Source organism: Lampetra planeri, chromosome 37 (assembly GCF_965212315.1).
Source record: "Lampetra planeri chromosome 37, kcLamPlan1.2.h2, whole genome shotgun sequence".
NCBI lineage: Eukaryota > Metazoa > Chordata > Hyperoartia > Petromyzontiformes > Petromyzontidae > Lampetra > Lampetra planeri.
The window spans coordinates 10000940-10015416 of NC_136143.1; the positions used below are offsets into that span (position 1 = coordinate 10000940).

The following is a 14477-nucleotide window of genomic DNA, read 5'->3' on the forward strand; positions in this document are numbered from 1 at the left end:
GCCACGCGCTTTATCACAGCCTCCGCTCAACCTTTGCTCGGTGGAAGGTCCGCTCATCATCAACGGAGAGTGTTTTTTCTAATTAATGTATACACTTGCACAGGCATTTAACACAATTTATTTTATTGTGATGTCACCGATTACGTCTCTAGCGGTTCATAATTCGTTGCTTTTGGGTTAGATCGTGGAGGTCTGATGTCAATTTTGTAGCTATAACCTTTCACTACCCGACAGCCAATCAAATGAGGTTGTCATGTGGGGAAATGTGCCACTCGACTTGGCTTTGCAGCCAACTGGACTGTTGACAACCAAGCAAAACGATGACAATTTTGTTACTTGAATTTGAGAGATCACTGAATACCCACACGGTGCAACCCAAAAGAAACAGATGTAATCACATCGGTCGCATAAGCTTTAAGTGTTCAATAAATAATTACATCTCTTCAAATATGTAAAAAACATTTTTACAAATTCACTTCACAGGATTCTATTAACTTTTTATGTTTATCAGGTAAGGCCCCACTGAGCTATGGAGCTCTTTTTCAGAAATGATAGCTCAACGAAGTGGCTTATCATCGTGTGGAAATGCATAGCGGATAATTACTCTCTAAACGCGTGGTGATGTTGATTCTAAATGTGGTGGGAAAAAGCGGAGGACCTGGAGAAAAATCCACGTGACCACGGGGAGAGAGAATTCAAACTCCAAATATACAGGTGTCAGGGTCATGATCGAACCAACGAACTCCTATAAAGCGGGCGAGGTAGTTAACATCTCGCCAACGTGGCCAGGTTCGGCAAATGTGTTCAATGGAATGCTCGAGTTTCAGAGCTACACAAACGAATGCATGGTGTTTGGATGTATGTTCAACTTCTTTCGCACCTTACGTAGCCAACTGTGCTAATCGGAGGTGTGGGGGAAGGGCAACATTAAACTCCAAACAGAGTTCAACGGAAATTCCGACGACTGCCGCATTTGCACGGCCCAGTGGGAGTCGAACCGCCCTTGGTTCATGAATTGAGCAACGAGGTTCGGTTCGAAGAGCATCGCGCCGAGCCGGTACAACACCGGGAGGGAGCCAGGGTGGGCAGGCGACAGCGCTCTGGCGGATTTCCCCGCTTGCGTGCGACGCCTGTGGCCGGAACACGTGGATCGCAGATCCGAAGCGCCGTCGACGAGATCCGCCGTGTCGACGGCTCAGCCCCTCTGCTCCCCCCCCCCTCCATAACGGCCACGTCTCAGCTGCAGCTGCCGGTAACTCAGCCGCGTCCCAGCTACAGCTGCCGGTAGCTGGCTATGACCTGCTCCAGCAGGGTGAAGCTGTCGAGGAAGTCCTCCTCCGACACGCCGTGGTGCGTGTACTGGTGGACGTACGCCCTGCAAAGATGGTTCACATTGTTAAACGCACTTCACGACAATTACCACACAAACACGGGTATTTATGTTTGTTTGTTTGTACGTATGTTGAACGGTGCTGATCAGGGGTGCGGGGGAAGGACAACAAACTAAACAAAAAGGTGTTCTAAAGAAATTAGTTCTCAAGGGAGTATGGGACGCCTCGTCAAGACGCGTGCGGGTGACGCGTGCGGGTGACGCGTGCGGTTGACGCGTGCGGGTGACGCGTGCGGGTGACGCGTGCGGGTGACGCGTGCGGGTGACGCGTGCGGGTGACGCGTGCGGGTGACGCGTGCGGGTGACGCGTGTGGGTGACGCGTGTGGGAGACGCGCGCCGCCGTGCCTTACACGCGTACGGCACGCGTGTCCCCGAGAGCCAGACACAGATGCCGTCTTGTGAGGCCAGGGCAGACCGGCCTCGATTCTGGCTCCGCAAAACGGCAACAGAAAACGCCGCTAGGATGTGCGAGCGGAAATTCGGTACGGTTGCTTTTGCCGTTGCGGCCAGGAAGCCGATGCGGTTTACCTGGACACGAACATGCGCCAGGCCTTGGAGACGGCGTGCTCGACGGGGGAGATCACGGCCGTGTCGTTGGCGAGCAGCGTGGCCGACTTGCCGTAGCCGGTGGGCGCGCGCCGCTCGCTCCACACCGTCAACGCCGCCTCAGGTGGCACCCAGCGGCACAGCGAGCCGCCTGCCGCCAGCTCGCCTAGCGCCACGCAGCGCCGGCAGAATCGCAAATGTGTGTTTGTACTGCAGGAGGAATCCGATGAGCTGTAAAGCTCTTTTTCACAGGTGTCCAGTAGGCGCAGGTCAGAACGTTACAACAACAATCAGTACAGAACACGATAGGGGTGCGAAGTATAAGACAGATAAACGAGTTGTGTGTGTGTGTATACTTCATTACAAAGAACTAGCGTATAGCCTTAAAAGATTGTTGGGGCAAGTGCTGTTCGCGAGTAGAACCTATGAAGGCCGACACGGCACACGAGGGGGTGGGTGGCCAACATCACGCCTGGCCACGATGTTTACATAACCGCACAAGGTACTCATTTGAGGCTGAGTCGACCTAGGGGAGGCCCAGGACCAGTTGAGATAATCGTCACTGGTGTTGGCCGTGAGTGGGAATCGAACTCGGGTCGCCCGGTTCGTAGCACAGCGTGATAATCGCTACCACTACCGCTCCCTAATGTACACACACACAAACACACTTGTATATGACACCTATATACAGATAGTTCCCGAGTTACGATGCTCCGACTTACGATATTTCGATCTTACGATACGACAAAATTGTTAAATATTTAAAATTTCGCGCGGCAGGCAAACGCAGCAGCGTATGAGGTACGATACTGTACGTTGGGACGCTGCCGGGATGTTACGCATCTCCCGCCTTGTGTGAAGTTGCAGTTCATATAGGTAGGCTAAGAATTTACCTTGTTTTTTTTACTTTATATTTTACTGTGCAATACAGTATTGTAATTAATAAACACATACAGTATGAAGTTTATACAGTACGGTACTGTAAATTGCTCTGTTTTGCTAAATTATCACCATTCTTTAAGACTCCTGGGTAGGCTAGGCCATCTTCGACTATTTTTGACTTACGATGAGGTCGTCGTAACGCATCTCCATCGTAAGTAGAGGACTACCTGTACACGTTGCTTTGTGGAGACAGGGCTCAGCACGGCTCGGGACAGGCCCAGCATGGCTGGGGCCACAGTACGGCACTGGGCCCAAGTACAGATCCTCGTGGAAACGCAGTGGACGTTGGGAGAGGTTGTGTTAAATGCCTGTACGTACGGGACCGTGTACGTACGGGACCGTGTACGTACGGGACCGTGTACGTACGGGACCGTGTACGTACGGGACCGTGTACGTACGGGACCGTGTACGTACGGGACCGTGTACGAGCTCTCCAGGGAAGACGCTGCAGTGGTGGTTAACAAGCGAAGTTCGTGGGGTGGTTTGCGGCCGTGTGTTGCACGGCTCGCCAGCATGTGCCAGAACAACAACAAACTCCACACACTTGTCATCAACACTGTGGCCTTAGAGGTACAAACGCAATAGAAATCGCCGGCGGCGTGACGTTTTAGGAATCGGCCCTATTTCATGTAAGCACGTCAACAGAGAGGCCAGAGACAAAGCGTTAACGGGGGTTGGAGACAGCGTGTAACAACACCACGGGGCATGATGTTAATTAAATGTAATGAACTTTTTCTGATGAGCAGTGGCTCAATGGGCACACGAATAGTTGAGTATCACAGTAGCTCTTGAGCAACAGACAAACCCTTCTGTAACCGAGCACCAAAAGAACTCACCAAGCGGCGCAGAGTGAGCATCTGGCCCTCTCAGCACCAGCAGACGGGCAAGAGAGGTCGGCGGTGGGGCAGGGCCTGCAACGCAGCAGAGGACTCGGTGAGTCAACTACAAAGATCACCCATATAACCTTTAATAGGCTTGTAGGGACAAGTGCTGTTAGCGAGCACCTATGAAGGCTGGCACGGCACATGAAGGGGCGGGTGGCCAGCACCACGCCCGGCACACGTAGCACCAGGTACTCATTTGAGGCTGTGTCGATCTAGGGGAGGCCCATGACCGGTTCAGATAATCGTCACTGGTGGTGTTGGCCGTGAGCGGAAATCGAACTCGGGTCGTCCGGGTTCGTGCGCGTTACGTACACGCGCCTACACGCACGCGCCTACACGCAGGCGGAGTTGAGACTTTACTCTGGGTCTCTCTGTGCAGCTCCGAGAGAAGGCCCTTCCAATCGTAGCGAGTGAAGTCGCGCGAGGACTCGGGCAGCTGGGGAACCGCGTGCAGGGACAGCAGCTTCAGCTCCGGGTGCGGCACCAACGCCTGCAGCAGCTCGCCTGAGAGACACGAAAGACAAAGATGCGCCGTGTAGCCTCTGACAGGCTGTTGGGGCATGTCCCGGCCACCTCTGTCTCCCCAGTGCTGATCGCACCAGGTACTCCGTTTGAGGCAGAGTTGACCCAGGAAAGGCTCAGGACCGGTTCAGATAATCGTCACTGTTATTGGTCACGAGCGGGAATCGAACTCGCGTCGCCAGGTCCGTAGCTCAACACACTGACCGCTAACGCTGCAGCTCCACCAATGGTACAAGTGATGACCGCAGAGGGCGACACAAAAGAGGGAAGACATGACAGGCACCCGAACACGCAACCTCCGTGCGTCCGCAAATGTATGTATGTTGAACTTGTTTGGCAGCGTACCAAGGTGCGGGAAAATCGGAGATGCGGGTGCCTGTAACCTGGCTGAAGTAAAGCCCTGGGCTCCACCACGCCGCTCGCAACAAATCGCACGCACACAAGCACTCACGTACGCACTCACACACTCGCGCAATCACTCACTCAATCACACATTCACTCACGCACGCATTCACTCACGCACGCATTCACTCACGCACTCATGCACGCATTCACTCACACACTCGCGCAATCACTCACTCAATCACGCATTCACTCACTTGCGCAATCACTCACTCAATCACGCATTCACTCACTCATTCACTCACTCACGCATTCACTCACTCATGCACTCACTCACTCACGCACGCTTCGCCTGATTCGCCTGCGTCGCCCTCCTCCCTGCGTCCTGCCTCACCGAGCTGGTCGTGGAGGTAGGCGCCGGCTGCGGGCCCACCGGCGGGAGGGCCCCGGCGGACGCGTGCGGGCAGCAGGGCACCCGCCAGCTGAGCGGCCACCACCGCGTTGAGGTGCGAGAAGGAGACGGCCGGCCGGTGCAGGAGCTGCGCGCAGACGCGGTGCGTGCGGTCGTTCTGCTGCACGAGCAGCGCGTCCGAGCAGCCGTGCAGGTGGGCCAGAGTCAGCACCGCGTTGTAGTTCTGCACAATCACCTGTCGGGGGCGGGGGGAGGGGGGGAGAGGGAGGAGGTGAAGAGGTCAAGAAGCAGTCTGACGAACGCTTGCTCAGGCCACTCCTGGCACAAGTTTTAAGTTTCAAGTTCATGTATTAGGTATAGCCCTGTGAGCCATTCGGCTCTTGAATCGGGTGCAACCGCAACAAACAAAAAACAAAAACATGAACAAAAAAACATCTTAAAGTGAATATGTGACTGAGTGCAAACAGAAAATCCAAGAAAAGACGGCAACATATTGCAGAAAAAACACCGTACACCAACGCTGTGTGCAAAAATCCCAGTGGGATGCAAGTGAAACAACAATAACAAGACAACTTAGATTAAGGCCATCAGTCTAACTCTGTACTACATTTATATTTCACCGTAGTGAAATATAAATGTAAAGAGTACACTTTTTTAATTCTAGATTTGAAGCTTTCGTGACTGCAAGTATTCATATTCTTAGGTTTTTTCGGTAAAGTCACGTAGGTAAAAAATTAAAATTAATAAAAGTTAAATAAAAATAAAATAAAAATCACGACGTTTCGGAGGCAACACAAGCTTCCGTATTGGCTAAACCAATACACTTTTCGAAATCACCAAAATAAAGCCATGAAAGCAATGAAACAGTGATCACAAGGAGGTGCGGTGGGGGGGGGGGGGGCAACAATAAACAGGCAGCTGTGGCCACGCTGTGCGCCGCGGCCCGACCTCCCCGGTGCTGTACGGCCAGGTGAGGTGGTTGAGGAGGCCGGCCTTGGGGTAGGCGTCGCGCAGCCGAATGCACAGCCTCGTGCCCAGGCCCGAGCCCGTGCCGCCCGCGACGCTCATCATCGCCAGGAAGCCCGAGAGGCGGTCACAGCGCTCCACCTGCGCCCGCACGCTCTCCATTGCCTCCGACAGGCAGTGCTCGCCCGGCCCTGCAAAGCTGCACACAATGCAGACAACAGTGTGTGTGTTTGTTTACACAGCAAACCCTTGTGCATCGGTGGGGAGGAAGGGGGGGGGATTGTGTTCTTGAGAATACCCCCCATCGGCAAATACGCGATACGCAATCTGAAATGGGTTCAGTTCACGGTTTGTAATATGACATCCCCCTCCTTTTGTTACACGTTACCCTACGTCAAGCCAAACGCCAAACAGGAAGTGATTTGAATATAAAATGTTATTAATACTTTCTCGTGTTAAATATAACTTGTACGGTAAATGTATCGAATGAAAATAATAATAATGTAACATATCCGTGTACAGTACATAAATTCCTGCTATCCCAATAGAAGTCCCATGATGAGTGAGAAGCAGCGAATCATTAAACCGGTGTGGTGTAGATAGACTTAATTATTTTTGTCACAAGCACGGTCAATCCGCATTTAGGACGCTCTGCTGATGGACAATCGAGTGGTCAACTGTGTAGGTGATTGAGCATTAGACGCACAACGGGAAGGACACACACAATGCGACAACATTCACCTAAGACACCGGCTTGGAACTCGACGCGACCTACAGCGCTGCCACCATCCGAGTAGATGCAACGGCCTCCGTCGACATTCTGATAATGACGATAATGATGATGATGAAGCGTGTAAAACAGGGCCACCATCTCACTCACCCGTACGCCCAGTTGTTGGCGGAGCCGCTGGTCCGGCAAACGGCTGCCCCGTCGGCGTAGCGCCACTCTCCCGAACGTGCCGCCATGGCCACGCTGCGTGCCACCACCTTCCTCTCCATGTCCACCAGCACGGCCCGTGCCTCGGGGAGTCCTGCGAGTGGCAGGACGCCCCACTTCGCTTCAAAAACATCAACTGGTAACGCAGTCAATTGCTAAACTAAAAACTATTTTTTATATTTTAACAGGTAAGTGACCTGGCCACAGATGATAGTTCAACAAAGTGGCGTCTCATCATGTGGACATTTATAGCAGCCAAATAATCTAAACGTGTGATGTTGATTCTAAATGTGGAGGGAAAAACAACGGAGGACCTGGAGAAAAGTTGATGCGACCACAGGGAGACGGAGAGAGAGAGACACGCAAGCTCCAAATATACAACAGGCATCGTCAGGGTCGGCATGGAACCCACGACCTCCTTCATACCAGGCGAGGTAGTTAACATCTCCTAGCCACCGTGATGATGATGAGAGAGAGACACGCAAACTCCAAATATACAACAGGCATCGTCAGGGTCGGGATGGAACCCACGACCTCCTTCATACCAGGCGAAGTAGTTAACATCTCCTAGCCACCGTGGCGAGATGTATCCAGACCAACTCTTTAAAAAACTGGGGCCCACGACCCAGGGGGGGGAGGGAAGGTGTCAAGCTCCCAAGGGACTGGGTACCGGATCCGGCTGGGCTGTGGAAGTATCGCTCCAACGCCGCCTCCCGGTAGCACGCATCGTCGTTTCTCGGCGGCCCCGGAGCGGGGCGCACGTCATGAATCAGTGCATCGAACCACGTGCTGCCCAGCTGGTTCCCGCACTGGCCCAGCTGTAGGGCGACCACCGACATTGGCCCTCTTGAGGTTGCGGGGCCAGAGGCAGCCCTGAGAAATTTGCAGGCTGATATGTGGATCCGCCGCACCTAGGGGCAGGGGGATGAGGAAAAGGGAAGCGAGAGTGACGTGGAAATGCAAGAGGACGCACAGATTGATAGAATGGTGGCGGGGAGATGTTAACTACCTCGCCTGATATACAGGAGGTCGTGGGTTCGATACCGACCCTGACCCCTGATAATTTTGAGTTTGCGTGTTCTCTCCGTGGATGCTTAAGCTGCATCCAATTCATCTAAAAAGAGACATAGGAATGGGAATTATTTGACAGCCTCAAGGAATCGTTAACACAATCTCCATTCGTGTCAATGGCGATTGCTGCATCTGCATTCAAACGAATTGGATTCTAGCGATGATCCCACGATCGTCACAATATGGCATACTAACCCTGGTAACAGTAACTCGGCAATGTCTCCTTCACATACGTCCATAAAAAATGTCAATGTAATTTTACAAACCTAAAATCTGCGACAATGCACTGAGTGCATAATTGCAGCAGCGTTACTTTGAGGACTCCTCTTTGCCGCGATTTGTGTTTCGCGGATAAGTGGAGTCACGTGGCAGATAACCCCGCAGATTAATAGTATCCGCGATATTGGTCACCCATATCACCGCGGATAAGTGGAGTCCTATGATAGCGCTGACTGCCGACGAGCGAGTGCGATTTGTGACGGGAACACATCTGGCTTGCCATGTGGTGCGAGTTTGACTCCCGAATCCAAACCCGTCAACCCATACGGTTTACTCCATATTCTTGTCCAGGGAAATTGAGTTTTCAGGTCCCTACGGAGTACGGCCGCTTCAATACGGGCACATTTTTTTAGTTTTTGGTCTATTTGTTTGTGTTTCTCCCTTGCGATGGGACTTTGAAGGATGAAATTTTATATATATAAGGGCACGGGGTGACCAATAAAGTCTGAGCTGGTCTGTAATAAGGTAGGGCACTGATAAGGGGTTGACAGGTATGCGAATTAGTGTGGGGGTGGTGTATGCTTACAGAAGCCATGGCTCACTACCAAACGCTGTGTTCTTATTCACTGCGAGACCTGCGGGCCACTGGCGGCCCCTGGCGGCTTTTTAGTGCGGCCCCTGGTGGCCTTTAATGTGGTCCCTGGTGACCTTTAGTGGGGCCTCTGGTGGCCTTTAGTGTGGCCCCTGGTGGCCTTTAGTGCGGCCCCTGGTGGCCTTTAGTGGGGCCTCTGGTGGCCTTTAGTGTGGCCCCTGGTGACCTTTAGTGGGGCCTCTGGTGGCCTTTAGTGTGGCCCCTGGTGACCTTTAGTGTGGCCCCTGGTGACCTTTAGTGTGGCCCCTGGTGACCTTTAGTGTGGCCCCTGGTGACCTTTAGTGGGGCCTCTGGTAGCCTTTAGTGTGGTCCCTGGTGGCCTTTAGTGTGGCCCCTGGTGGCCTTTAGTGAGGCCCCTGGTGACCTTGAGTGCGACCCCTGGTGACCTTTAGTGCTGTCACCCCCCCACCCCGCTCCACCACAAGTTTCAAACGGAGTGGCGGCCCCCCTCACACCGACGATGTCTTCTTATCGACGACAGTCCCCCCCCCTCTCACCCCTGCACGTGAGTGAAAATCATCGATCGAAGCGATCACGATTTGGAGCGGTGGGGGGTGGTGAGGCAGTGATCAGCTCAATAAACTTACGAAGCTTACGAAGCCGGCGAGACGGCGCCTTTGGAGTCTTTGGCCGCGGCTGTCGGGTCAGCGACGAGCAGCGTCCATCCGAGGAGCCGGTCACACCATGGGGGCGCGCGTGACCAGCGTGGTGAAGTATGGTCAAACGAGCCTCCGGCGTAAGGGCCCTGGCATTCAAAGTCGAATCGACAAAGTTTGCGCAGACAATGAATGAAAGCAAACACTGCCGCCTCGAGAACAACTTTCTCACAGAACTGCGCGTAAAACAAAAGTGTCATCGGGGTAAGAGACGCAACCACTGTTGCTATGCAGTACTGTAGTACAGTACTGCATAGCAACCAGCGCTGATGCTTGTGTGCAACGGTGCATTGGCGGCGGGTTTGCAATGCGCCTTTACGAGTCTCACCTGGTCGCTGTTTGCGAGATGCGCGACCCACACCCGACGCTGCCTCATCCAGCAGTGGAGTGACAAACGAAGGCACTGTACGCGTACAGTAGTTACCGCCACCTCAATTCAAAGCGCGCCACGACACGCCCCGCGCGTGACATGACGTCACTACGCAAGCGCGCCATGACCCCTCCGCGCGTGACATGACGTAATTACACAAGCGCGCCATGACCCCCCCCCGCTCGCGTAACATGATGTCACTACGCAAGCGCGCCTTAACCCTCCCCCCGCCGCGGGTGACGTCACTACACAAGGTCTCCTTAGTGGTGATGTCACCGTTCTGGCAACGAGCAGGTGACGTCATCGTGTATAATGACGTCACTGCCCACTACTACTAAACCACTACTACTACACTACTACTACACTACCTCCACTACTACTACACTACTACTATACTACTGACGCGGTTGTTACCTGGGCTTGACCACCTCAATGTGAGATTGTAGTTGTTGGCGTCTCTGCATCTACATCAGCAGCCGTAAGAAAAAAGAAGTCTATAAATTCGGAATTTCAGAGTTGACCTCTCTCTCCCAACACCAACATTCCTTTTTGCCCAGTGTGTGAAGAATTCGAGTGAAGCTGCATGGGCAGCATCGCTTCCAGAACTCGCCACGTGGGGGCAGTAACGCGCTCTCTCTTCGGAGGTCTCCGAAAATCGTTCATCTCAGATACTTCTAACTGCTCAAGCCGAGCTAAAGATGCCCTCTGATAAGTTGAATTGGCCTTTGTACTGTTAATAAAACTAGTTCGAATGTACAACGTGCCCTTAAGCCATATTTATTAGGGCGCCTTTTGGAAAGGCTGTGTCTCTGGTGGAGGCCAATCTGTTTCAAAGACAACGCGTAAATTATTATCAGTGCCATGTGTTTGTTCGCATGTTCAACACAAGTACCGTGGTTAATGCGGACCATCATTCCTTGCAAAAGGTTTATGTTTGGTGTTCAAACATCTTCACACCTATGTTATTGCTAGAAAGGGTAATAAAGCGATTCTTATTTTTCATACATTAATCTCACGCAGATTTCCAGTGTATCATCTTATCTAAATTTAGACAGAGAATTAACTATGTGTACAGTAGAGTAGTGTGACGATGAGATGAGTTTATGATGGCAGTGCGTGATGAATATGATGATGTTTGAATTGAACGATGATGAGCGTGACAATGAGTGGTCAATGATGAGTGAGTGTGATGAATGGCTATGCATGCGTGCATGTTGAACTTCTTTTGCACCATACGTAGCCCAACCGTGCTAATCGGAGGTGCGGGAAGTTTGTAAAGAGGGGGCGTATTCATAATAAAGTTGTTTTTGGGGTTCCATTGCGTAAATACAAATGTGTCGTTCACCCACCACCACCCGACACGGCCAATTAGTAAGGTTTGTCACAAGTCACAAACAAAACGCGCCAATTCAGCACACCGGTGTGCTGGAGAGTAATCCCCACAACATGTACAATTAGAGCCTTGTCCGACGTTTCGCTGGTAATTACAATGAGCTTCATCGGGCAATTTTTTTTGTGTCAAAATTGTGGCGGTGGGTGAACAACACGTTTATATTTACGCGATCTACCCCCCCCCCAAAAAAAAAAACCTTTCTTACGAATTACATTGATCGCGAAAGCCCACGACGCGTTAAAGAGGGATGCAGTTAGTGATGGGGAAGGGAGGAGGAGGAGTTGGGGTGAGCAAGAGAAAATAAGTGAGAGGCTTAACGGGAAACACGAAAAATGTAGAGTGAGGCTGAATGTGTTGACATGCAGAGGAAGTTTGTTCCAGGTGTAACCTTGCCCCCCCCACCACTCCCCCCCCCCCCGGTTTTGTCGTCACTTAACAGATAAAAAAAAATATTGTTGCAAATTGGCGAGTTTTTGGCTCTGCGTAAGGTATATAAAGTGGGCTGCCTTCGCGTGAGGCTCCCAGAGGTGGACTTGGCATTGGTGACTGTGTTGTACTGATGAGTCCTAATATGGACGAAGCCGTCCACAGCTGTCTCGCTGCTGCTGCCTGTTGCTTCGTCGCATTTGCTCAATTTATTGACGGTGTCTTGAGGCTAGATGACGACACATGGCAGTTCTTCAGGAATTGCTGGCTTCGCTTATTGCTTCGGGCTGATGAGTGTTTCGCACGCAGAATGCGCATTTCGTTGTCGATGCGTCGAAAACCGATATGGCAGACCGCTGAGAAGCCTCGTCAGTGCCTCGCCACCCTTCGATTGGCGCTGCAACAGTTACTGCTCCTGTGAACTTCCTTCATTTATTCCGACACTCGCATAGATGACTATCTGCACCGGACACGCAGCAGGTCAAAATCACTGCTGCTCAACTTTATATTTCCCTGCGACCGTCTCTTTCTCCACATGCACACAAACGTTATTCTATTCAAGAAACGTAATGACTCACATCTGTTGCACCTTCACTCGGAATGTTTGTTGCTGGGCATTCGGGCCTGTGTTCATCAACCATGATTTTTAAAAAATGGTGTAGTGCTCACTTGGATGAACTGAAAAGTGCAGGAATGATCTGTGCGGCAGATGTTTTGGGTCCAGAATGTTTGTTTGTCTTGTATAAGAATCTGAGATTTAAAAAAAATTCCACTTTGCAATACGCGTTTTTTTACATACCAAGGTTCAGCCAAGTGGAGTTTATGCCAAATGTAAAATAGCTTCACTGAATTGTTTTCGCTGTTCATGCAAGCACGGCACAACATTCAAGCGTGCCTTTTGGGACTGTCTGGATATTCTCAAATGAATGGATGTGGTCCTGCATCACTTCAACGGTGCATGGAAAAATCGTGCTCCCATCGGTTCTGGAGCTAAACACTCTTGGGCATTAGCAAATGATTTAAGCATAAGTTTCAGTTCGAAATTTTATATGTACAGTGTGGCCCAAAAGTCAGGACACATAGGGTTATGATATTTCAACAAATCGCATCGGGTTACTTCATTTATGATAACAAATGTTCAAATTGACTACCATTAGCATTAATACATGGGTGCATTAGCTTAAATTTAGGACTTAAAACTATATATTACAGGTGTGATCTTTCAATAATCATAAAAAAAACATGTTTGTCTCAATTCATTCACATAGTTCTTGGTCGGGTTTTGTAAACAACGGATTTGAGGTGTACCCACAGGAAGAAGAAACATATAAATAAAAAAAACTATTTTATTTTACCAGGTAAAGCTCCATGACACTATATAGTTCTTTGTCAGAAGCGACCTGGTTATTGCAAATGATAGCTCAACGAAGTGGCTTATCACGTGGACATCTATAGCAGCCAAATACCCTAAATGAATGTTAATAAATGTGGAGGGAAAAACCGGTGAAGCCCGAGAAAAATCCACGCGATCATGGGGGAGAACGTGGAAACACCAAACATACAGACGTCGGGGTCGGGATCGATCCCACGACCTCCTGTCTACCAGGCGAGGGTGATAACATCTCCTAGCCACCGTAGTGAAATATAAATGTAAAGAGTACACATTTTTAAATTCTAGATTTGAAGCTTTCGTGACTGCAAGGATTCATACTCTTAGGTTTTTTCGGTAAAGTCACGTAGGTAAAAATAAATAATAGAAATAATAATAGAAATCAAATAATAAATCACGACGTTTTCGGAGGCAACACAAGTCTCCGTCATCAGGTGGGACTTTTTTATGCCAGTGTTAAACTATATGAGATAACCCGATGTGTGCCTGGCTTTTGGGGCTACCCTGTATATACGACTCGACTGTATACTAGATATGTGTTTCTATTTCATTTATACCTGATGATGATTGCTTGTGTTGCAATCGAAACGTCATATGCTAGTATTTAATTGATTATTTTCTCTTGATACGTGACTTTACCGAAAGAACCAAAGAGTAATTCCTGCAGTCACGAAAGCTCCAAATTAAGTATGTTGGTAAAATGTCGAGGTGCAGCCATGAAACTTTTTGCTCACTAACCCCGCTGGCGGAAGGACCTCCCGCCAGAGTTTGCTCCAGAGATCGAAGCGGGACCTCTAGAGATCTATCTGCGGGGTACATGGCCTAACTCATCGGAGTACTGCACCCACACTTCACTCCACCTTACGCGGCCTGCCCATTGACTTACTGTGGTGGTTGCCCATTCGTACTCCTGAGTGGACAGTGGTCTTGGGGGGAGATTTTAAATAAACTTGTCCAATTGTCTCAAACTGCCGTGCCCGGAGATTGAATCGTAGTCTGCTAAATTGACACGTTCCAGACTGATAGAAACCGCACGACACCACACAAAATCGCGTTCTTCATTTTGTTCCTCTCACGATGCTTATTATCTCTCACTCCCATTGCCTCTCTCATGCCGAATATCTCACAATCTTAAACGATTATCTCCCTCCATACTTCTCCGTGTGCTTCTCTGCTATTCTCACTGAGAATATTTATTCATACTGGAGCAATCCGATAAGCTATGAAGCTTGTTTCACAGATGCCCATACATTGATGCACTTTTTTGTATATTACCAGGTAAGGTCCCCTGAGCTTTATATAGCTGTTTTTCAGAAGCCACCTGACCACAAATGATAGCTCAACGAAGTGGCTCATCA

The 14477-nt window shown here is 50.4% G+C and overlaps 1 protein-coding gene across 1 annotated transcript; it reads right to left on the minus strand.

The window, feature by feature from the left end:
• Window positions 1-102: 102 nt before the first annotated feature.
• Window positions 103-9743, minus strand: TUBD1 (tubulin delta 1). Its single transcript, XM_078612084.1, is given in 11 exon segments — window positions 103-1375; window positions 1920-2103; window positions 3716-3790; window positions 4124-4267; window positions 5022-5274; window positions 5988-6204; window positions 6886-7036; window positions 7613-7793; window positions 7795-7853; window positions 9472-9563; window positions 9565-9743. Coding segments are annotated over 11 exon segments (1635 nt in total). The 5' UTR covers window positions 9741-9743; the 3' UTR covers window positions 103-1272.
• Between the last annotated feature and the right edge of the window lie 4734 nt (window positions 9744-14477).